The sequence below is a fragment of the Crocodylus siamensis genome, chromosome 10 (assembly GCF_052110815.1).
Source record: "Crocodylus siamensis isolate JL-2025a chromosome 10, ASM5211081v1, whole genome shotgun sequence".
Taxonomy (NCBI): domain Eukaryota; kingdom Metazoa; phylum Chordata; order Crocodylia; family Crocodylidae; genus Crocodylus; species Crocodylus siamensis.
In genome coordinates this window covers 52,520,834-52,545,798 of record NC_143404.1, presented here as the reverse complement: position 1 = coordinate 52,545,798, position 24,965 = coordinate 52,520,834, and the positions used below count along the sequence as shown (strand labels likewise).

Sequence of the window (24,965 nt, the reverse complement as noted above, 5' to 3'; positions counted from 1 at the left end):
TAAATCTACATCCCAATGGTATCTGTTAATTTCGTTAGCTTGAGACCCTTGGACTAAATGTACTGTAGAAAGGCAAGCTGTTAAGAGTGACATTTTAAAATATATGAAACTTCTGGCCCTGTTACTGCCATAAGTGACTCCTGCAAACTTGGACTCACACTCTGAATGCACAAACCAACTGTAGGTGCAGTTCTGAATGCCTGATACTAAGTGCTTGCTTTTGGATGTAGCTTAGAGGGGCAAATGCTCAAGAGTTTCACCCTCAATTTGATCATAGGTTTACATTTTGGAAGTGCAAATTATGCTCACATTAGTAAAGTCTCTTAATCAGGCCTTTTAACCATTTTAGGTATTAGACTAGATGACCCTCAAGTTACCCTTTAACTGTACATTTGTATAGTTTGTCTTGTAGTTTTTTAAACAGAAAAGTGTTAATCTTTTGATAGTTTTTTTAGGTGTTTTATAAAATGTATCAGACAGTCCTCTATGTAATTATAAGGGAATGCTAAGAAGCACAGCGTAGGTAGGAAGTGCACTGGCATTAAATTCCATAGTGTTTTGGAGTGAGTTTTGTAGAACCCCAATACATTTTTATAGAATCCTATTGAGTTTCATCCCTATTTGTTCTACTAGACTATACATACAATCAGGAGAAAAATTATGGCTATGTATTAAAGGGTTATAATATAGGCATCACAGGGAAAAAAGTCCGTTATCAAAAAAATGCTGCATGTTCATAACTTTGGGTTTTAGTGAGGCTGCCACATGGTTAATTTTATGCAAGCTCAGTTATTTTGTTTGCCCCTTGCCAATGTGCCAAAAGCCAGGATTGATATTTTAAATGTTTTGAGTAAAGAAAAATATGGGAATGATGCATTACTGTCTTGTCCATGTCTGGGACACCCAAATCAACTAAGCCAGGGGTTTTCAACCTTTTAAAATCAATATACCCATGGGTGACCTGGGGACACCAGCGGCCGATCACCGACTGGGGCAGGGGATCCCTTAGCAGCCAATTGCCGACCGTGAAAGTGCTGGTGACAAAATCAGAAGTGCCAACAGCACTTCTCAGGGAGGGCACCAGCTGGTACACCCCACTGCCTGGCCAGTGAGGGCCAATCTCGGGGGGCACATGCCCCCACCACATATTGCCTGTGAGTGTACCCCTGGTGCCCAGATGCAGAGCAGGCGGGGTGGGGAGCGCATAGCCAGATGTGGAGCAGAGGGGTGCAGGGTTGGCAGCGGCCACATGCGGAGCAGCAGCAGCATGGGGTAATGGGTGGCAGAGGCAGCCACTGCATGTGAGCTTCCCCCACCCCCCAGGCTCCACTCCTGGGAGGCAGTGACATGGCGTGGTGGGGCATCACTCCATCCTAACCTGCCTGGGCATACCCCCTATGGCCTTCTCAAGTACACCCGGGAGCACACATACCCCTGGTTGACAACCTCTAAACTAAACCACAAAGTAGTCCTATTCATGTCTACAAGTCCATCTTAATTTTTAAATGGGAGTTTTGGATATCATGTCAACACTCCCCAATAGTCTGAAAGTTAAGCCCATGGTGTCAGTTTGGGATGAAGAACCTTCATGAACACTTGTATGTAAATAAATAAAGAAGTCAACCAGATTGAATGTGGCCAGGAGTTAAATGCAAAACCAGACATTCACAATGAAGTTTTCATTAACTAATACATAAATAACTATTGCCTGACTTCTCTGCCAGCTTACAATAGAGTTTGCATAAAATTTGACTGATGTAGGTAGGCGCAGTGTTTAGAATCGGGGTCAATATGTTTAACTAGCAAGAGGGGAAAATGTTTAAAAGTATGAAAGTAAGATGGAGATCAAGCCCAGTACCTGAAGGTCTGCGTTTCATGCCTGTCTCCGAGAGATTGCTATTGTGCTCTGCTATATGAAATTAGCAGTATGGTGTTGTGAATATCTTTGAGACTGCAGATGATATCTGTCAGCCAATATTCTAAGTATACCACAAAACTCAGTAGTCCTGAGAATATGTTAATAAAATCTGTGTACCTCAAACAAAAGGACAGGTTGTGTTATTTGTTGACCCTTCTGAATAACATGTATGCAACTGCCTGTGTATTTCATGCTTTATCTTAGTGTTGCATGAACTATAGTAGCCTGATGAGTCTTTCATTCCTTAGAGCATTCCTAAAAGTTCTGTACTTGTGAAATCAATGAATGGATGTAATAAATATCAATGCAGTGCACACTCACCAGGTTGGCTGTTCCTATCCAATGTGTGTCAGATCTGACACAGAGTGATCTGCATTGATGGAGTTAAGTATCTTTCAGTACCATTACTCATCTTGTCCTCAATTTTTAATTAAGATGACTACAAACAAGGGCATTGCTGCCCATTTATAGTTCTGTTGAAATGTAGGATATTGCTGAGACATTGATACTTCTCTCCAGTGAATTGATTGATATTCTCCTCATCTTTTTCAGAGCCTCCAAAACAATTATCTTGCTGAAAATGATGATTGTGTACTAGTAACTTAGACCACACTTGAGCTAGAAATGAAAGGCTCCACGATCTCTAGCCTATTTTGTATCAGTCTAGTAGTTCTTGCTCAAAAGGAGTCTCCCACTAACTTTACAAACTGTAGGATAAGCTGTCCTTACTGTTCACCTTTCTTCCAGAGGAAAATTTGGAAATAATAGTACATACTGTGTTGATATACTATGTTTAATGTGTGCACATATTAATAGGTAAAGATACATATAGTATATTTATATTTGATTGATATCAATATATTCTGTGTAAAGACTTGTAAATAACAATCTGCATTGGGAGGGAGCACTGGCTGTGGAAACACTGCTTTGATAAGAGTATGAGTGTAGGATCAGGAAGGTGTAGCTCCCTGAAAACAGCATATAATTATTAGATGTGTTATAAAGTCTTTCACTTTTTAGGGAAGTATTACCAGTCAGGTCACTAAAGAGCTTAGGACCAATACTTGGGAGAAATAGGATATACGTTTTACCTTGTACCCTTATGCCTATCAGAAATCTTTAAAACCTGACTCAAGTCCAAGTGTATAACTATATTTTTGCCTATTTCAGCTTGTTTTTTCATCTGTTCTGCAAGCCATAGAAAAGAAAGCAAGAACAGTGAGAATAGGAGAGGAAGCATGACAGAGCCCAGAGATCTCACAGTAGTGGGGAAACAGGGCTGTGATTTGGAATGATTATCATCTACTCTCATGCCTGCACACTGAATGGAGAACTTATCATTTAAAAGATTACCTTGTCAATGATGATAAGAGCACATTTTCTTCCCCTGCACACAGCGCTTACACTGTGGTGACCATTATGGCTGGTGCTTTTATCAGTGATTTAGAATGAAGCTGTCAAAAACTTTAAATAGCTTCTATTAAAGTAAAGTAATGTGGTTTTATCTATATAAAACCTGCAAAATTTATCAAGGAGTCCAGTATTACCTTCCTTTTCTAATAAAAGACTTGCAGCTACACAGCAGGGTAGTCAACCTCTTCCCCCCACCCCCAAAATGCCAGGCAGTTGAAGTACTTTCGGTCCACTTACGGGTCTACCGGGGAGCACGCCATGCCCCCCCCATGCCTCCCCAGCTCAGCAATCAACCACAGGGGGACACTGGGGGATACCCCAGACCCAGGAGGCACCAGTAGCTGAGCCTGGGGGTTGCAGCCCCTCTCCCCCCCGCACAACACAGCAAATCCAAAAGTGGACCAGAAGTGCTTCTAGTCCACTTCCAGGTCTGCTGCTGAGTGAGCTGGGGAGTCCCCCATGCTCCTGTGGGATGCTCCATCTGCCTCAGCACTGCAGCATTCATAAGCCTCCTGGTACCTTGAGGTATGTGGAAAAAACATTTCAATCTGTGTCTATATCCAGATCACCAAATCTTTCCGAATCTCTCTGAATCAATTAGGAGAGTTCCGATTTGATTCAGACAGATTAAAGGGCTCTCTGATTTGATTCAGATTTGGAGATTCAGCCACTGAATCAGGCCAAATCTTCGCTGAATCAAATCGCGGACCAGAGCTTCGTACAGCCCTAACCTTCAATTGTACTCTGCCTCTAACGTCTGGTTACAAACTAGTGAACTGATCTTTTGCTATAAGTGTTGAAGTTACTGTTTTTCTCTTACTTTTCCTCTTTTATGTTAGTTATCTGTAGTGAAATCTCTGTGTATTAAAACTGAGGATGAACTACTGCTGATGGAGGAATTACTAGATGAGAAATGAGGTCTGAATTATGCAGAAGGCCAGGATTTCTGGGTCCTTCTGGCCTGGAACTAGCTCAGAGGGAAAGAACTTGTAAGGGCAGGGGCGCATCCACAGGCCAAAGAACATACCAGATTTGCTGTATTCTTGGCATGCTCCTGTGCACTGGCATGGGGAGTGTTCTGTGACACTTTGTAGAAGGGCCATTTACAGTTGTATAAAAATCTAAAGTGATTCATATTTCTTGATCATCCAGTATTATGTCTATAATTTGGAAGCTGTTCTCTTTCATGATAGCTTGTCAAATGCTTACCTGCCCAACTTTCTTTTAGATGACAATACGCCAAGCTACCTCTAAAAATAAGATGGTAAATAATCAAAAGGCATGGATTTGTTTTGCTACCTCACTGGCTTGTTTTAGCTGCTGTTCTTTTGTTTCATATAGAAATGTTGATGAGACATTGCTGTGCTAGAAATTTTTCCAACCAATTTTTCTGCAACAATGAGCTTCTGAAAGCAGGTAGAATGATGTGCTGCTGGCTGTTTCCAATCTTTGCATCGATCTCTCCTGTCTAACTAGACAAAGAACCAGCCTCACATAGACAGGTGAGGGCAGCATGTATGAATACTCTGACAAAAAGTGAAATGACTGCAGTAGTATCTTTCTTTGTCAAATGGGTGAGTAATGTTAAGCAGTCAGTGTGTCTGCCTCAGTTGTAGCAGTGTTGAACTTAAGAGCTTTGTTAACTCTCTGTGAAAACAAAGGATAGTGCATTTGGATGCTATGCAGCCTTCTCAGGTTTGTAAATCTAGGCTAGAAATATCAGGAACTAGGTAAGACTGAGGCCAAGATCTTAGCAGGATTCACAAAGGAATTAGAGGTTTATATTGCTAGAAAGAATATCAAGAGCTGCTGTTTTCCAACAGTTTTGTTCGACTAAGGCTATAAAGCCACATGCTTTGCTAGGAAACCAATTTTTTCTATTGGACATTAGGAAGATGTTTTTTTCATCGAGAATGGATATGGGAGCACTATTTCTCAGTACTTCTGCTCCAGGACAGAATCCCAAAGAACACAGCAGAAAAAGTAAAGGTGTATTTGCATATCTGCATTATTTATATACCCATTTGGGTTCACACACAGTTTAGATAGATGTAACAATGGTATCAGTATCAAAGGGTATTGATGCAAGCTCATGCCACGCAGTTGTTGCATGTTCATAAAACCCTGCTTTCTTCAGGGTCAAAGGTTGGGCATGTTGACTAACTTGTATCACTACAGAATCAGGCAAATGTAATGGCTGTTGCATGCTCCCAAGTAGCAGCTTTCCCTCCTCTTGTAAATCACCTAAAATGTTTATCCATTAGGGCTGCGTGCAGCTTCAGTCCCTCATTCAATTTGGTGGAGATTTGACCTGATTCAGTATTTGAATCTCTGAATCTGAATTGAATCAGGTGATCCTTTAATCTCTCCATATCAAATTGGAACCCTCCAAATTGATTTGGAGAGATTCAGAAAGGTTTGGATATATGGACATAGAGACATCTTTAAATGTTTTTTCTACATACCTCTAAGTAGCAGGGGCTCATGAGTGCTGTAATGGTGGGGCACATGGAGCGCCCCACAGGAGTGTGGGGGGCTAGCGCCCAGCACGCTCGTCAGCAGACCCGGAAGTGGACCAGAAGCACTTCTGGTCCACTTCCAGGTCCATCGGGGAGTGCGCTGTGGGGGGCCCTCACACCCCCCAGCTTGGCAGCGGGTGCCTTCTGGGTCAGGAGGTGCATCCAGGTTCCACCTTCGGCCAATTGCCAAGCGGGGGGGCCCAGCGCACATCCCGGCAATCATGGTAGTGGACCGGTATTACTTCCGGTCCACTTCTGGGTTCACCACTGAGCACGTGGAGGGCCCCCCCGACACTCGTGTGGGATGCTCCATGTGCCCTAGCATCTCAGCAATCATAAGCCGCACTTGCTACCTCCAGGTATGTAGAAAAAACTTTTAAGGCTGTATCCATGTCCAAATCGCTGATTCCTCGAATCAGCATTGAATCTTCAGATTCAGCCGAATCAAATCAACCAATCGAATCACTGTCTCTGATTCGGGCTGAATCTGAATCGAATAGGGCCCGCTTCACACACCCCTATTATCCATACCCAGTATCATAAAGGATGTTTCTCTCCAATATCTAGTATTGATCCTCTTGCCCATGAAAACCATTACCTTATTTTTCAGTGGTGGAAGAGAACCATAATTGGGGAAAAAATTGTTTTGGGTCAACTTTACACCATTTCTTTAAACCTTGAATTAATCAGAAAGTTTATTTTGTATTTAATGATACATTTTTGTTTCTAGTATTTTTTTCTAGCACTATCTCCGTGGAGATATGAAGTGAAGTGCCATCAGCACGTTGCTGATGCCCAGCTCTAAATTTCTCATCTGACTTGAGCGCTGCAGTCTCTATTTTCTCCCACAGCTTCCCCTTTCCATTCCGGTTTCCATTCTTGAGTTGCTGCTGGATCCTCTGCTGCACCTGGATTTCCAGGTGGTGGCAGTGGCTTTTCACTAACTCCATCTGGTTGAAAGGCTGTGACCCATTCTTTCAGATTCAGATCTGGCTACCATCATTTATGCCTTTGTAACCTGGAGGCTAGGCTACTATTATGGGCTGCATGCTTCTGATGATTGTTCAGAAGATGCAGCTGGTAAAGAACACAGTAGCCTGCTCTTTGACACGGGTGGGTCACCAGGAGCATATGACTCTGGTGCATCAGAGTCTGCACTAGCTCCCAAAAGCTTTCTGGGCAAAACCTAAGATGTGGGTTTTGACTTATATGGCCCTTAATGGCTTAGGCCCTATGTACCTAAGTGACCCCCTTCTCTTTTATGTCCTACTGCAATCCTAAAGGTCAGCTGAGAGAAATCTCCTGTAAAGTATGATTAATTCACCAAGTTTACTTGGCAAAAACACATGAAAAGTTCTTTTCAGTAGTCAACTGTCAGCTCTGGAACAACCACCTCCTTGAGGCCCACCACAGCCTAAGCCACATCTTCCAGAAGTGCTGTAAGCCCTTTCTATTTTGATAAACATCTAGCAGGCAAAGAAACCTAAGCTCAGGTCTTGTTTATCAGGGTTTTGCTATATAATTTATTTTAATTCTCTGTTGGCATTTATAAATAGTTTTTCCAGTTTTGTTCTCTAATTCACTTGTTCTATGTTATTGTGTTGTCTTCTGTAAGCTGCCCTGAGCCTTTATTGAGAAGGGTGATATATAAATAAATAAATACATTTAAGCAAAGAAAATTTGGAAACCAGCAACATTTGCAAATCTATGATTCTGCTGTTGCTGTTTCCCTCTCCCCCTCATATACTTGACTAGCTAAGACAGTCTTCCAGAGAGTGGGAGCTCTCAGATTCCCTGGTTTCATGATTTGAAACAAGGGTTTGAACCAGAATCCTTTACTTCCCAGAAAAAGTACCTTACAGAGCAATTCAGAATAGGTCTCTCTCTCCTTTGAATGAAATTACTAAATATTCTTTGGGCCAGAAATTGGCAAAGCAGGAAATATTTGTCCATTTTGATCTAAATTTTCAAACAATCAGTAGACATAGGTGTTAATTTCTGTTGAATAATTATAATTATTGAATAATTGAATAACTATTTGCCAACAAATTCACATATTTCTAACCATAATCCCATTTGGCCTACATACAGTTTTATATTGTGACTTCTCCTAACACATTTCTCTCTTTGCCTTCTTGTTGTCCATGTCTATAGTTACTGAAATTAATTGTTCAAATGCATTTCACTGTATAAATGTAACATTTAATTAGGACAAAAAAGCACATTTCTGTGACAGTTTTCAACCTTTGAAAACCCAAGGTGTTCTACAAATATTGGAGGTAAAACTGGTATCTCTTCTCAGTTTCATCAGAGTATGTCTGGAATAACTGCTAAATTTATGAAGTAAATTATCCAAGTCTTGCCCTCAAAGCACCTGTGATGTTTAGCTGTTACTACAGCAAAGAACTAGCAACTGCATACAATGTGGCGGCTCCACTGGAGGCGTTTTTTCCATATGAAATATTCTAAATTCAGCATCAGCTTTGTTTTGTCCTTTTCTGCTGGAATTGGTGCAATTCTAATTGTGCCTTTCATTATCTCCCTTCCTCTCTCCTCTTTTTCCAGTGTCTATCAGCTTGTTGTCAAAGAAGAGAGGCTGCAGAAAGCACGGAGGGCTGCAGACATCATTGAGTGCTTCTCTATCCCAGTGAGCTACAAGAATGCTTCCAGCCTTGACTCACCCCATTACTTTGCAGCTGAGCTGAAACCCATCAACCTGCCAGTCACTCAACCCTTCACAGTGGGTGACAACAAAACCTACAATGGATATTGGAATGCTCCACTCTCGCCACTGAAAAGCTACAGCATCTACTTCCAGGCTCTTAGCAAAGCAAATGGAGTAAGTACAGAAAGAATTGAGGCGGGCTTGGAGTAAATGGCCAACTTCCATCCCTCTACCTCCTACAAATACACATTGTTCCCCCCAGAAAAGTTAAAGAAAATTAAACATGTCACTACTGTTCCATGCTCAGCCTCTGGCTCTTTGTTGCACTGAGAACCTCAAAACAACCTCGTCACTGGAGATATATTTTGCCAAACAACAAAAATTTGCTGGTGATATTTTGCTGCAGTATGATTGATCCTTCCAGTGGTGCATTCTTTTTAAACTCTAGAGAAGGGTCTAGAAAGGGGATAGTGATAGTACTCCCCAGTTATCTCCACTTACAAACATTTGCCATGTCTGCAAATTAGATTATGGAACATAAGAGCTACAAGAAACTATTAAGTAGGATAACCACTAATCTTATATTGGGCCATATTTTAATTTAACACTTATGTTTGAGAATTTCTTTTGAAGCAATATTGAAGTAATGCTGGCTTTCAGTGAGAGTTGAGTGTCTAGCAATTTTGAGCTATTTTGAAAAATCCCAGATTATCTCCAGAAATGTTAAGATTTTAATGTGAGACATTGGTTTGAAATGGAGACCACGTGGATAAAGAGTCTGTTCTGACTGTTCTTGTTAGCAAGGTCTACACCTGCCGTGATGAAATATTACTATTATCAGAGGAACAAAATAGAAGCTAGATGGCATTTCTGTTTTTCCTACTTATACTGCTTAGTGTGTGTTTTAGCACATTTCCCAGCACTCAACCCCATCTCTTTTTATATTAATAAATACATTGTCTCTAAAATGTCAATTTAGTTTTGTTTTCCCACAGATTTGTGCTCAAAGGTGAGCTGACTAAGTCGTTCCATTTCAGGTGACCCACACAGTGTCAGCCCCTTCACACACAAAAGACATGCCTACCCACACAGGAATCACAGAAATCACAGAAAATTAGGATTGGAAGATGTAACAGAGCACAGGATGTGCTCTGTTACTTGCAGGGGCCTGAGAAGCAGCAAGGCAGCCTGCAGCTGACTGCAAACCCAATTGGGCATAATTGCTTGATTGGGAACAGGGCCCAGCATGCCCTGTAAGAACAGGGGCTCTGAACAGCAAAGCCGGCACCAGTTTGCTGCTAGCAGCCAGGAGAACAACAACCCAGGTGGAGCTGCTGCTTGTGACACCTTAGAGGTAAGGGCAGGAGTTATGGGGATGGCTGGAGGCTCCTGGTCCTGGGGCATAGCGTAAAACTATACCCTGATGAGGTTGGATGGTGTAGTGGAGCTGCTTGTGACAGGGAAGCTTCCAGGAAATGCTACACCTGCAGCCTCCCCAATGAAGGGCAAGTATGGGGTTACAAAGCACCTGCTGCTTTGTGGGTGACCCCATGGATGGGAAAGGCTATGGGAGCACACTGTGAAGGACAAAGCACGAGCCCAGACTCATGGTGAGTTCTGAGGCAGGGTGCCAGGTCAGGAAAGAACCTGGTGCAGCACTCAGACTCACTGTGAGCTCTGAGGCTGCAAACAGGAGCCAGGAGTAAGGCTCCAGGGGGGTAGGGCCCTGAGCCTTTAGGGACCTATACAAGAAGCTTCTGAGGTGAAAGGATTAGGGATTAGTGAAGCCCAGTGTACAGCAAGGGATATGCTTGAGGATACTGAGAACCCTGTGTGGTGGGGGAGGCTTGGAGCCCAAAGTGGGGCTGGGAGCCCAAGATTACTGGGATAGGGACTTGGAGCCCTAAATTATAGGGTGCTGGGAGCCATGAATGGAACCAGGCTGGAAGCCTAAGGAACAGTAAAGGTCTGGGAGCCCAAGTGATTGAGTGGTTGGCGTTTAGGCCAGACAAGTAGGCCAGATGCTAGGCCAAACAGACCAAGGCTGGGTGTGAAGCCACAGATGTCATCTGTGAGGCATGGAACATGGTGCAGGGGTGGTCAGAGCCATGTGTATCAGCCCTTGGCACCAGGGCAAGTAAATAGGCAGCTTCCTGTGTTTTTAAGATCTATCAATCATTATCATCAAGGCATGGCAGGAAAGGTAGGTAGGTGGTTTGCTCAAACACAAGTGGGTGGTCCTATGTTCGGACAAGCCCTGGGATGCCCACTTGTTACTGAAGAGACCTCAGGTCATCTAGTCCAACCGCCTACTCAAAGCAGGACCATCCCTAACTAGATCATCCCAGCCAAGGCTTTGTCTAGCCAGGTCTTAAAACCTCCAAGCATGGAGAGTCCACAGCCTTTCTGGATACCCGTTCCCGTGTTTTACTACCCTCCTAGTAATAATTTTTTTTCCCCAATATCTAGCCTAAACTTCCCCTGCTGCAGGTTGAGACCATTGCTCCTCGTTCTTTCACCACTGAGAACAATTTAATTCCATTCTCTTTGGAACCACCCTTTAGGTAGTTGAAGGCTGCTATGAAATCCCCTCTCAGTCTTCTATTCTTCACTCTAAATAAGCCCAGGTCCCTCAGCCTCTCCTCATAATTTATGTGCCCCAGCTCCCTAACCATTTCCGTTGCCCTCCACTGAACTTTCTCCAATATGTCCTCATCCTTTCGGTAGTGGGGGCCTCCATCCTTTCGGTAGTGGGGGCCTCACCAGTGCTGAATAGAGGGAAATAATCATTTCCCTTGATTTTCTGGCAACACTTCAATCAATGCAGCATTGGGTTTGACTTAACAGAGTAGCAATGCTACTGAGCATTCATAATGTTACTAAAGGTTTTACTGCCATCATTTATCACCAGTCTCCTGTGTGGTTTCTTCTGTGTAACTTAAAAGCCAGCAAAGCTCTTTAATGCTAGGTTGTTTCCTCATGTAAGTTTCCATACTAGTCTACATTGTCTCCTTCCAGCATCCTTCATGTAATATAATTTTAGACGTTCTTTAGAAGAAAATTGTGATATAGACACATATATGTGCTTGTCTTTGTCCAGTTAGTTATCCTTTATATGATTGTAAAGTGCTTGTGAATATGTCTATTGGGAAGAAAAGGTTTATTTGCTCAAGTATAATATAATATGCCATCATAAATGGGTAATATGAATGGAAATGTAGGCTTCATTTGGCATGCTGGATAAAGGCAGCAGTGTGTGGCTTGTCTTCTTTCTGGAGTTCTGTTGCTAGAATATTTCACTGCATAAATCTGTTAAATGCAATTCAGTGCAAGACATGAAGGGCTGAACCTGATTGCATAGTATCCTTGAATATGACCAAGGGGATTAGTCCATAACTTTGAGTTAAAGACAAAAATATTTGGGTTCCAAGTTTGATTTGTTCTCTTGATCAATAAGGACATTTTAGGTCCAAATACTCAAAATATACAACCAAATTTTAGGTCCAAATACTCAAAATATATAACTACGTGCAGGATCCAACTGGGTGCACAAAATATATTTCTATCCAATATATTTCTATCCAAAACAGGAAATTTTGTTCCAGATTTCTCTTTAAGCACACAGTTACTTTTGCATTCATGTGTTTCATTGACACAGCAGGTGCCAGTGTGATTTTAAGGTACACTTTAGGTGGTACGTGTAAAACAGGGATGCTCAACCAGGGTGCTGTCTGATCCCTCTCAGGGTACTTTGGTGCATGGGCAGATCTAGGATTTTGAAAAGGGGGTGTGCAGATGTGTAGCACATCATCATATATAACACAACAACTATGTTTCTCCAGTTAAAGAGAAACTAGAAGCTTTGCTAATATGCTAAAGAGTCTAGTGCTACATTATTTACTTTAAGAGCGAAGCAAAAATAAATATATCTATTTTGGAATGTGCAATAATGTCTTAGTTTATATGTGAAGTTTAAAAAACAAAGTAGGCAAAAAAAGATATGTTTACATTTAGTTTTGTAGTCATCATAGTTACATGTACATCTCTTATTCAGATTTTAAAAATGAAATCTGTCTTGACAGTGCCTCCAATACTTCAGCTGGAGGCACAACCAATGGACGGTGTGAGGGGGCAGTCATGACCCATACATTGGGTAGGGGTAGCAGGTGTGACCCAAAGGTGGGGTGGGGGGGACCATGCATGACCTGGGGCTGGGATGTAGAGAGGTTCCCCCCAGCAAAATTACACCCCCATCCCTCCCACCCCTCCCCAGGAATTATTTGCTCATCTCTGGCAGCAGTGAACACTGATAAAAGTTGCTGCACCCAGACTGGCTTGTGGGATTGATGTTGAGCACTGGTTGAAAGGGGAGGAAGGGGCCAGGGGGTGCAAAAGATAGAACAGTGTAGGAGAACAAGAGAATGAAAAGAAGTCTAAGGCCATTGGCTAGGGCCGATGGGCAGGTTTTCCCAGCCCCAGGGATGTGCAGGAGATGTGGACAGAAGTTCCATGCATCAGTTTGACCTAAATTGAATAAGTCTGATACTACATAGATGCAGGTTTATCTTAAACTGGGTTCTGCAATTTTTAAACTCATTTGTGTGCATGGAACTTCTGTTCTGTTACAGGTTTAGACTGATTGCTGGTCACTGAGACTGGGTCTGAAAGTGTAAGGTTGGCATGCGCTAAGTTTAAATCAGGTGGACATTTTTGACTCGACTTAACCTCACAAATGTTTGTACTTAGTCTGAAAAGGAGAGAGGAGGTCGTTAACACATGTGGAGTAGAGTTTAGCAGAAATCAGATAGATTATAATTAGTCACATTAAGTCAATTGACTTCCTCAGTTTTGCCTGAACAGAAAGGCTACCACTTCTCCCAGGCAGTTGGTTTCAAAGTTTGGGTGGAGCAGGAATCTACCTCCACCTCAACTGCACCCTCCTTGATCCTCCTGCCTCAGGGTGCCGTATAATATTAGTACAGTTAGGTGTGCAAGCCCTTATGCATGATTCATAGGGTAAACCCCAAGAGTTATCCATTCTAATATAATAAAGGGCTTAGGCCATCTCTCTGTCTGTCTGTAACACTCTTGGAGCACTCTGGTTATTGAAACAACCAGAGTGCTCCAAGACCATTACAGATAGGAGGAGGCAGCGGCAGTGAGGCAGACTGGTGTCATGATGGAGCAGGGGGTGCAAGGCCAGCACCGCTGGCCTCACCCTCCCCACACCCCTGCCCTGCTTCTTGGAGGTGGTGGCCCATGAGGGGGGATGGAGGGGATGGCAAGGCAAGCTCACCCCCTCCCTCCGCCCTGTTCCTGGGAGGCAGCGGCAGCACGGGGAGGGGAGGCAGTTACAGTTAGGGTTAGCAAGCTTCCTTCCCCACCGGCCCCCCTGTCCTGTCTTTCTTGATGGACAGTTCACTAGTAGTATCATAAACATTATGGCCCATTGTGGTCTTTGTGTGTTCTTCGCTGAGTATCATAGATAAGAAACCAAGAGAAAGCTAAAAGTTGGCATTTTCTGAGGGGCATCTTGAATCTAATTAGGTTTAGAACCACTGATGTAGAAAATAGTGTCCCTTGAGCATACATCAAGTGTAATAATGTCCTGTGTTGTGCGCAATTCTACAAGCAGGATTTAGATCTTTCAGGGAATACTCCATATTCCTCTTTACTTTAGGACAAAATATTCTGTAATTTTTTGTGTCCAGAGTTGTTTGCAGGCATAATTTGCCTTTTAGATTTCTGAATACTTTCAGAGTTCCATAAATGCGTGTAAGCGTGATCCTTATGGAGCCTGCAAATGATCCCAGTTAAGGCAGGGCTAAAATTTAGTTGTACATCACTTATATGTATAGAACTGTTCAATGCAGTATTTGCCTCTTGTCTCAAACTAAGGTGTTCTATAGTCTCAATCACTAATAGTTTTGAAATGATGACATTTCTTTCCACACCCAGAACCTTGAATGAGGAACCTCATTTGAGCACTGAACAACATCATCTCTTCTGGAAAGTAAGGGGCTCCAATGGGAGTTTAACTTGAAGAAACTGTCTGTAACAGTCAAAAAGCAGCTTGATTAGGAGGAGGGTGACAGTAGCATAGGATATTTACTTTGTTTCAGCTTCACTCCATATTGTGGGCTTTGCTCCTTCCATGTTCTTATCTGCTTGGTAACCATTAGCCATGATTATTACATTGAAAAGAACATAATTAACAGCTGGATGCAAAACAAGTGTAGTAAAATTACTCCAAAATCAGATCATGAGCTTCCCTGGCTTTTCTTGTGCAGTGCTATATTTGTTTTGTTTTGTGAGTTTGAATAAGATAGCTGTTGTACATTGAATTCTTTTTTTCTGGACCGTCTCATGAGGATGGTCTGTGTGGTGTTGCTGCCAGACGAGTGTCTAAATAGAACACTTGTGAAACAGAATAGTCTTCAGCTTTGTTGTACAAAACACCTGCTTCCAAATTGTGTGAATTTCTCTCCAAGGCATTGTCAAAAGCCAGATGCTGAACTGAAATATGTCAGAGTTTAAAAAGTAAAGAGAGAAAAAAAAAACAACCAGAATCCCAAATCAAGATTAGCACTTGTCTGAGACCGAGGGCAAGAGGCACATCTAGGTCCTATTTATCTAATGGAAATGGTTACGTACATTTGACACACAAGAGACTGTGGGCAATAAAAAAAAAAAGGGGGATTAGATCAAGTGGAATGGCTTCTCTGACTCTGTTAGAGTCTTCATCTGAAGATCAGGGTTTTCTTCTGATGTTTGATATCTTTGTCATTCAGGTAGTTAGTTGATATGTGCTATATGTTTTTGCCATGCTGCCATAGATGCTTTTGGGCGGGGGCGGTTATGTCCATGCAGCATGAGTGATTTTGTCTCTAGAAGCTATCCTTTACCTTACATCAATTCTCAACCCATTGGAACATGCAGGGCCTAATGACTTTTCTCTTCTCAGAAGGTGAGGTGAGGACAAGCCAGAATTATCATGCTAGTGTTACTCCCTTCCATCTCCCAATGGTTACCATTGGTGTTGGCCATGGCAAAACCGGTCAAAAGTGCTTTGCCAGACATCATTGGCTTCTGAGCCATCTTTTCCATGCACAGGTGGGGAATTTCATGGTCACAATCAGGCCAAACTAAGTGGTATCCAGTATGGCACTAAGGATTTTCAGGGTTACTGCATGCAATCACTATGCTTCACTTCTTAAAACTAAAATGAAATCTTAATTAAAGCTGTAGATTCAATATTTTGGCCACTAGACTATTTTTTCTTTGAATAGGTGAATGATGGAGAGGCTTCATAATTCAATCTGACACAGTATGGGAGACAGGCACTGTTACTAGATCATATAATACATGCTGGTGGTTCACCAAGTGAATGATCTTTTCTCAGGTCATAAGTATGAAGAGTGTCACCTTCTCAGATAGTGAAAATACAATTTTTGAAGGAATGATGGGCTCTACAGAATCTCATTGATTTCTCCCTGCTCCTCAGGTCCAATAACTTTTTCTGCAGGTATGCTCATGCAGTTCATTATCTCAAGAAGATCTCAGGCTGGATTGCTACACACTAACAGAGTCTAATCACACTAAAACATGTTCCTCTACTCCTGGAAGATTTTAGGGGCAGAAGCAGCTATGCCAGCACTTAAGGTGACATTCACTCCCATTGAGATGACAAAAAGTCAATGGAACACTTAAATCCTGCTTTTGCATTATTTTGAGAGTATAAATGGCATCTAGGCCTGACATAGTTCTTTTGCTCAGGGTTGCATTTCACCCTTAAAGAGCTCTACAAACAAATAAATAATTTCATGTGGGATATTCTAATATAATAAAGGGCTCAGGCCATCTGTCTGTCTGTCCATAACGCTCTTGGAGCACTCTGATTGATTACTGAAGCAACTAATCAGAGTGCTCCAAGAGCATTTTGGACAGGAGGCTGTGGCAGCAATGGTGCACTGCCATGATGGCAGGAATGGAGGGGCCAGAGCAGGGGGGCAAGGCCAGCACTGCTAGCCTCACCGCCACCCCCCCCAGCTCCCTGGATTTGGCGGTGACAGAGCGGATGGAGTGGGAGCCACCTACCACCCTGCTCGCCTCATTTCCCTCCACACACACCCTCCAGCCCTGCTCCCTAGAGGCAGTGGCAACAGAGCAGATAGAGCAAGGGGGTGAGGCCACCCACCACCCTGCTGGCCTTGCCCCCTGGAGGTGATGGTGGTGTTGGGTGCTGGAGGAGATAGTGGACCAAGCTTTGCCCCCTCCACTCCTGGGAGATGGTGGCAGGTGGCAGTGCTCCATCCTGTCCCCTCCTCTCCTCCCCCATCATTCCTGATGGGCATTTGATTAGTTACTATATAAAAGGGCTTGCTCAACTTGCAATATGTGAATCAGAACTGATGTGGCCCTGCACTAGTGTGTGTCTGTGGCACTTTCAATACAAGATTCTGTTCAATAACATGTACTTTGTGCAATCCTTTTGCACAGTTCTTATGTTGTGCCCTGAACACCAGTGCAGTATTTGTAGAGACTGCTTTGCAACTATAATGAGTCCTTGTTTTCATACGTAGATAACTTTCTTGACTATTTGGGGCTGAATGTTTCTTCAGTGGCTCTCCGTATAAGGAGCTTTTTGTTAGGTTAGGCAAAACCTTTTAAACTGTACACAAGGTATGAGAGAGGTGGCAGCAAATACACATTCATGAATAAATGAAGTATTTGTAACTTTATTTTATTAAAGGGAATAAGAAAAGAGTGATATGAAAAAAAGGGAAGCAGAGATTTGATTTCATTTATAGTCCTTGTTGTACAAGTATTTGCAAGAGCAGGGCATAAAATGAATTTATACAAATAACTGATTCAGTTTTCATGTTATAATTAAGCATGTGGGTAAAGCTCTCCAAGATTGGGGCCCAAATTTGTAAAGAAAGTAGGTGGAGAGGGTAAGTTATTTCTGAGGATGCTCAATTACTATTTATTAGAATTGTAACAATCTAATAAAGCTCTGCCTATTTAATAGGCTCAGGAGCTGACAACAATTTATTCTCTCTGAGAGAAATGGTAGAAATATGTACTGAAGCAGAGCAGAATAGCTCTAATATTAGAAGAAGGAAAATATGTGGATATAAAAAGATGCTGGTTGAAGGTGTGCCCCTATTTTTATGTCTGCAGTCTGTACATTCTTAAGCTGTTATTTTAAAAGGGATAAAAAAAAATCATCAGTTTGCCCTTTTCTGTTGTGAAGATGCAGTTGTCAGACTAAACATATGTCCTGCTGCCCTGATAACCCCTTTCTGCAGAAAACTGTCCCTGTCCAAACATTAGCAGCAGATGAGAGCAGAGCTTGCCTCTGCATCATCCAGGGGCACTTCAGGGAGATGTGAACTTAAAAACCTAAATGGAACCATTTACAAGATAATAGTTAGGTCAATTTTCTTCTTCTGAAAGAAGAAGGAAAGGGAAAGGAAAGGGAATGGGTGCAGGGACAGTGACAAGGAAGCTGAATGCAAAAAAGGGTATTAATATCCGTGATCACAGTTAACACGATAAAAACTAGAAAATTCACAACAGAATTAGCTCAGTGCAGTTGCACAGATGTTTTTTAGTATTTCCTAATCTTGAGTTTCTGGTGAATATGTGTATTTTAGTGTATTATTGCACGCATTATAAAATATCCATAATGAACACAGTCAAATTAACACTGCTGCTGAAACCTTGATGTGATGGGTTGGCGACCCCAGGGCCGAGTCTCACATCAGCCCACCCACCTGTCTAGTGCAGTCTGCCCGGTCTCTCCTGCCACAACTTGATGTAATAACTTGATACAGTAAGCAGGACGATGCCCATAACTGCCCCAATGCCAGGGGAGCACCATCCAGAGCTCCGTACCTTCCCTATACTATGCCTTGCAGGTGGCATCCAGGATTGTAATAACTCTGGCTAGAGGCCAGGTCAAATTCTGCCCCTTGTTGGGCCTCTAACATTCTGCCTTTCTCAGGCCTCATACATATTGTCCCCTCTCACAGGGCCTCTTCTACTCCACCCCCCTTCTCACAGGGCCCCTTTCAAGCTGCCCCTCACTGGGCCTCACACATCCTGCCCTACTCTGTGCAGCTTGTGGCGAGCCAGTAGGGGGCGCTCCTGTGTTAAGCCACCCACCTCACTGCGCCCGACCACCTTCTAGGCTCCAAGTGTCTCCCTAGGGGTGTCTCGCATCCAGCTGACCCCCTTCCTGGAGCACACTCGCTAGCCTGGGGGTAACGTAAGCTGCCACCACCCTGAGAAGGGACTCTCTCAGCCCTGTGTCCTCGGGGAAACACAGGCCTAATAGTCCAATGGGTACTCAACCCAGTACAAGCACTTGGGGCACTTCCCAAGTTGGGGGCCAAAAAGGAAAGTCCCTCTTAGTCCACAGAGGTAAGGGGCCTCTTAAGCATTATTTAGACCCACCCCTCAATAAGTCTCCTACACCAGTCACAAAGGAGAACTTTATTGATTACAGGGGGTAGGGTGAAAATAGGGTTCAATATCATAGAAATCCCATAGAGCAAAAAAGTCTGTCTGAGGTAGCCTTTTGATCACGCATCCAAGTTACTGCCAGCTAGATATCTAACCAGATGTTGAGTAGCTTACTCACAAGCATTATCCAGAGGCTGTTGGAGATTCCCTCTGGAGGCAGGCCATTCCTAGCTCATGAGCTATGGGGGAGAGAGCCAGTTTCAGATGGTCAAGCTCCTCTCTAAGTCTGAGTCCCCCACATGGCTGCTGCCCCCTCCTCCTGGGCAGTCTTAACTTATATAGTCCCTGTGACCTCATTCACCTGGTCCAATGGAGGCCAGCACCCGTTGGCCAACCAATTTGAAATACATCACTAGTTGCCGGGCAGGCTCTAGCCCACCAGGTAGAAGCCCCTCACCCAGGTAGCCGATACCAGTCAGGCAGGCAAAGGGAGCAGGTTTCCCCCCTCCCTCAGGAATGTATCCATCTCAGGTTACCTAAAGAGATAGGGTAAAGGTATGTCTCCTCTGCTGGGCCCATCCTAATCCAATTGTCACAGAGCAGAGATTTTGGGGAGAAACAAAGGTGGCTTCCTGCCACACAGCTCTTTGGGTCCCCCTTGGGCCCTAATCTACATGGCCCTTCAGGCTTCTTCACTCATGCACTCTAGCCAGAACACATGCTGCCCTACTCTGTGTGGCCACCAGCTTTCTGCCCCACATTGGGATGAACTCAGCCATCAGCCCCTCTCCACTTCACTCTGCCCCCTTCCTGGGGCCACCGGAGTCGCTCTCATTTGGCTTGTCCCAAGCCCTCCTCTCTGCAGGCTACAGGCCCTCAGCCCATGGGGCTCAGGTGTCCAGAGATGTGCTTGCCTCCCCATCTGCTCTCTAAGTGACCCACCAGATGGTGGGGGATGGGGTTAAGGTACCCCTACCTGCCTTTCACCAGGGAGGTAACTGGCCTGGAATTTCTTGGAGACTCTCTCACCACAAGGAGTACCACCAGGGCACTCTTCCCAAGCAGGGTGCAATTTCCAGTCATACCCAGGACTAGGACCAGGACCAGGACCCTCCTGCCCTTACCTCCAAAGTGTTCCTGAGCAGCCAGTCAGGCAGGTACTATCTTTCTGGCTTTCAGCAGCAGACTGTTGGCTCATCCCTAAGGGCCTGAGCTAAAATGGAGTCTGCTCAGTGCTCTCCTTCAATCACAGAGCCCTCACAGGGTCATGTGACCACCTCATCAGAGCTGATCTACACCTGCTGCCACGGAAAGGCGTTAAAGTGGCAAATGCCAAAGGTGCTCTGCTATACTTGACTTAGGCATTTGGGGGAACTTTAACCTTCTGGCTGTGTAGCATTTTGTAATTAGCATAATCAAACTGTACTTTACATACAAAATACAAGTCTATCTGAGAGTGTTTAAGATTTTAAAAAATATGAATTAAGCATCACAACATGTCTGTTAGATTATGAAATAAATTAACTGATTATCTAAGTGGCTCCAGAACATATTCAAACTTCAGGGGATTCACCTTTCGAAAAAATATTATTTTTTTAAATACATTTTTTCCTGTGTAGTCATTTTTATTGTGAATTGTAAGCTACTTAGGTAACTGGGCTTTGCCTGTATTAATTAGTCCCACCTAGTATGGGCTAAACTGAAACACAGGGGACTACAGTGATTTCTCCATGGTTATACTAAAAGTTTTGGTGAAAGACAAATAGAGGCAGAAAATGGTAGGGTTTTTAAAGGACAGCTTTAACCCTCCCCTCCCCCCCCCCCCGCACACACACACACCCTCTCCCTTTTACCTGTACAGAGGAAAGACTTTGATAAACTGAATTTTCTTTGGGGAAAAGTCATCAACATGATCAAAGAAAACATCAAAACACTGATTTCTTATTAATAGAATGTAAGACAACATTGTTGCCTTGCCTTAATCAGCAGGGATCCGGGTTTTCCATTTGCGAGGAAAAACATGGATTTTCTCTGCTGAAGGAGAAAAACATGGATTGTATTCTTTAAAGGAGAAAAATTGAGAAAAAAATTGGGTTTCCTTCTGTAGGCTGGCTGAGTTCCAGCCTGCAAGGGGCTGCTTGGGGTTGGGGGAGCAGGGCACAGGGGAGCAGTAGGGCACCCCAAGCACATGTGCACCCATACATGTACATGGCAGCCAGTCAGGGTGGTGGAGAGCAGGTCCCACAGCTCCCTTCAAGTACAACTACGGGGGTGGGGGGAGGGGGAAGTTGACACAGGTGACATGGGAGTGGGCAAGGGGGCACAGGTGATATGGCAGGGCATGGGGGTGAGGGGAGTGAAAGTGCACCCCTCCGCTCCAGATTTCTGTGTCCACAGTGGGATATGGGGCTGCAGCCAGGCTGGACCAGCTCTGAGCAGGAGCCCCCTCTGCAGCCGGTGGGTAGGACCTGGCACACGAGGCAGTGCTGTGTTGCCAGGGTCAGCTAAGGTGAGGTGCCCCCTGCCCATCCAGTAGCAGCAGGGAGCACAACTCTATGCTACTACTGCTGCCACACTTCACCTTGGCACTTGTGGCAGCGCAGCACTTCCTCCCATACCAGGTCCCACTCACTGGGCTGCGGAAGTGGCTCCTACCTGGAGCTGCTCTGGCCAGGCTGCAGCCCCGCATCCCATGCCCCACTGTGGTTGCATAAATCTGGGGGAGCACCTGCCCCTGGGGTGTATCACCTGAGCCCGCAACTCCCTTTCCCCACACACCCACCACCTTCCTCACACTCTGTGGAGCTGGGGTCTGGGGGCAGCAGATAGTGGATTGGGAATGAGAGGCCCTAGCAGAGCTGGGGAAGCTGGGGGTCAAGAGCGAGGAGCACTGGCAGGACCAGGGGGCTGGGCATCAGGAGTGAGGGGCATTGGCAGAGATGGGAGGGGGGCTGTGGCTTGGGAGTGAGGGGCGGGGCACTGACATATCAGGGCTGCTCAGTGCCACAAAGCAGCGGGTGGGGACAACCACAGCCTGATCTACATCCTGGTGAGCAAAGGGGATAGGGGGAGCTCTGATTTACCGTGATAAAAAAACCAAAATCAAATACCAAATTATAAAGATATTTAGAATTTGTTTTGTTATAATGATTGAGGCACTGTTAGGCTTCCAAACTGCTTTAAAAAGGTAAATATATCAATAAAACATTGTGTTCAACTGATACCTGTATCTATAGTACTGTTTCATTTTAATCACAGAAAATCACAGGTTTTGAGATTTTATAGCAGAGAATTTGGGATTTTTAAATGGAAAAATCCAGGCTCTCTGCTAATCGGAAATTGAGATCAAGTTCTCCATTTTAGCCAATAAACTCCATCATCTACGTGAATTGTTCTCCCTGGTGGCTTTTGCACTTCCTTCCATAAAGGAAGTATTTTAAATGCATTTCTGAAGTCCAGATGTCTTGTTCTTGGAGTGATTGATTTCCTTTCCTTTCGGCAGTGCCAAAGCACTGTCTTTTAATAATTGCAGTTGTCTGCATTAAATACAGCAATTAGTAGATGTAAATGCAAATAGAACACACTGTATCCTGTCTTCTCAAATTACCCTGTGTCAGGAATATGCACATGCTCAATTGAGATCAGTTACAGCATCATTAACAGAATTTTCTTTTTGTTTTCTCACCTATACTTTTATTAACATTGACTAATTTCTCCAGCCTTCTGTTCCATGTTGCAGCTAACAAGAATCTATGGAAGTAGGAGAAGATTTTCCAAGACCAAACGTGGGATTTTATATGTTAAAGTGCCTTGCAAATTTTGACCTGCAAAAATGCTACCCTGATGTTTTGCGTGTCATGTCCGTAGATGCCTTTCCATTGATTGCATTTGCTCAGTTCAGAGTTTGCAACAAGATTCCCATTTATTGTGACTTTCAGCATAACATGCTGAGGCTGTTCTCTGGTAATAAAGCTGTGTCCTTTCTGCTTCATATATCATCACTGACAGTAAAGGTACTGAGATGGTGCAATACTTGGCAATTCTAGCTGATGATGCATGAAGTAGAAGTGCATGCAGCTCTCCCTTCTGCAGTTCTATTGGCTCTGCAGTGCTGAGTTGCACACATTTTTTTTTTTAAGGTCCAGTGAACCAAGTAGAATGTGACTCATATTCACAAGAATAAACTGTGCTGCAGGCCTTCATGGAAGAAAGCATGGATGGGATGATGTGATAGCCTGTGATAAGAAACCTGAAAGCAGGCAACTGGACTAGATGAAACGAGATCCTCTCTAGTGCTCTGGTCCAATGTATTACAGAAAGCCCAGTTGCTTCCAGCACACACACAATACTATCTGGATCATCCCACTGACAATCATGGGGAGGGGTCAATGTCCTGCTTCCACCCACACCACGTGAGCAAGGTGCGCATGGAAGGGAGATGGGGGAACTACCCCTTTGCTTCCCAAATAGAGAGAATATCGTCGTCTCTTGTCTGTTGTACAAAATACATATTGGTACCAAGCAAACTTTCCATACAGTCTGCCTACACCTATGCCAGGGCCACTGCTAGTCTATCCAACATAAAGCAGTTCTTCTGTAAGCACAAAGTCACCCTTTAAAAATGTGTGTATCATTGCTGGTGTCAGTTGTTCAGCAGCACAATTCCACTGTCATTTGCAGTACATACAATGTTTGTATTAATGCAACATTGTTATATGTTGTAATTTATGCCATATTCATTACACTTGAGATGTGTGAAAGATCTTACAAAGACATAAATGTTAAGAAAGCCCAGCAGCAAATTATAGCCTGACAAAATCATTTTTAAACACGGCGACATTTTAGGGTTTGGATAGCATCCGTGTGCAGTACAAGCATAATCTGTGCAGATAATTAATGTAGAATGAGGAATTCAGGACACTGAAGATAACAGAAAGGGGCTGGGAAGGCATCTGAGTTTTTGCTTTTAGTAAAGCCAAATTCAGTACTGTAGCTCAGTTTTAAGCTCTTCTTTTTTTCTTCTTGTTTTAATCCAAACTTTCAGAATCTAAGGTGGATCAGATAAAAGGTTTGGGATTTTTCCCAGCTCTGTAATGAATAAACTAAGGTAGTCTGATTTAAGTATTCCTTATTTGACAGAACTGGTCATATGGCATGCTGTTTCACACACTAACTGGATATGCAAACAGACATGTAGAACCCCGTTTGCCATATGTGTATGTAAATACCTAATTTGCAAGAATCACAACAATGATGTACAATTGCATGCACTTTTGACTCTGCATTTCTCTGCCTCTTACAAATTAGGTCATTAAACTGGTAAATGCTATTAGTTAATCAACCACTTATGTGGACAATTTCTGTCACATAGCAGCAGAGGAAAAACTGTGAATGTGTTGTCATTGTAACTCCCTAACAACTAGAGAAACATCTGTAAGCAAGTGTGTTAATATTGAGTATTTAATGAAAAGGAAAGAGTTGGCAGTATTTTCTGAGATGAAGTGGAAGAAAAATGATACTTTAACTAACAGATTAATGTCTTGCAAATGGACAGTTAACAAAGCACCCTGACATTCTCCTATATTTTGATGTTTTCAGGAGACCAAAATCAACTGTGTTCGACTGGCGACAAAAGGTATGTGAGTTTCTCTCTCCCTGGTTATTAGTATGATGCCAATAAGGTAAAAGCTACCATGATGACACAACGTAATTGCAGTGACCACTGAAAGCCATGGGCCTTTCTTAAAGCAGGTCTGGACTGGCCAGGCCAAATCCCATTTCCACAATCACCTTCTATGGCCTTTGCAAGTATTTAAGGCATTGTTGGAACAGGAATCCCCCCCCCCTTCTTCTTGTTAACTTATTTCCCTCTGCAAGTATTTGCAGTACATAAGTGAAAGAAGATTTATCATAAAGCTGGAATTTGAGCATGTAAAAATCCCAACTTTAAACACAGGGTCCAGCTCCAGAGTTTCTGCTT

At 43.5% G+C, this 24,965-nt stretch overlaps 1 protein-coding gene across 2 annotated transcripts in view; it reads left to right on the top strand.

Annotated features, from left to right (window-relative positions):
- PTPRT (protein tyrosine phosphatase receptor type T) overlaps positions 1 to 24,965 on the top strand; it is an 846,898-nt gene that overhangs the window by 696,571 nt on the left and 125,362 nt on the right. For both annotated transcript variants that reach the window (XM_090064242.1, XM_090064241.1), the window contains exons 12-13: positions 8,416 to 8,689; positions 24,584 to 24,620. In XM_090064242.1, the coding sequence (XP_089920368.1) occupies positions 8,416 to 8,689; positions 24,584 to 24,620 (311 nt within the window). The remainder of the gene's footprint in view (positions 1 to 8,415; positions 8,690 to 24,583; positions 24,621 to 24,965) is intronic.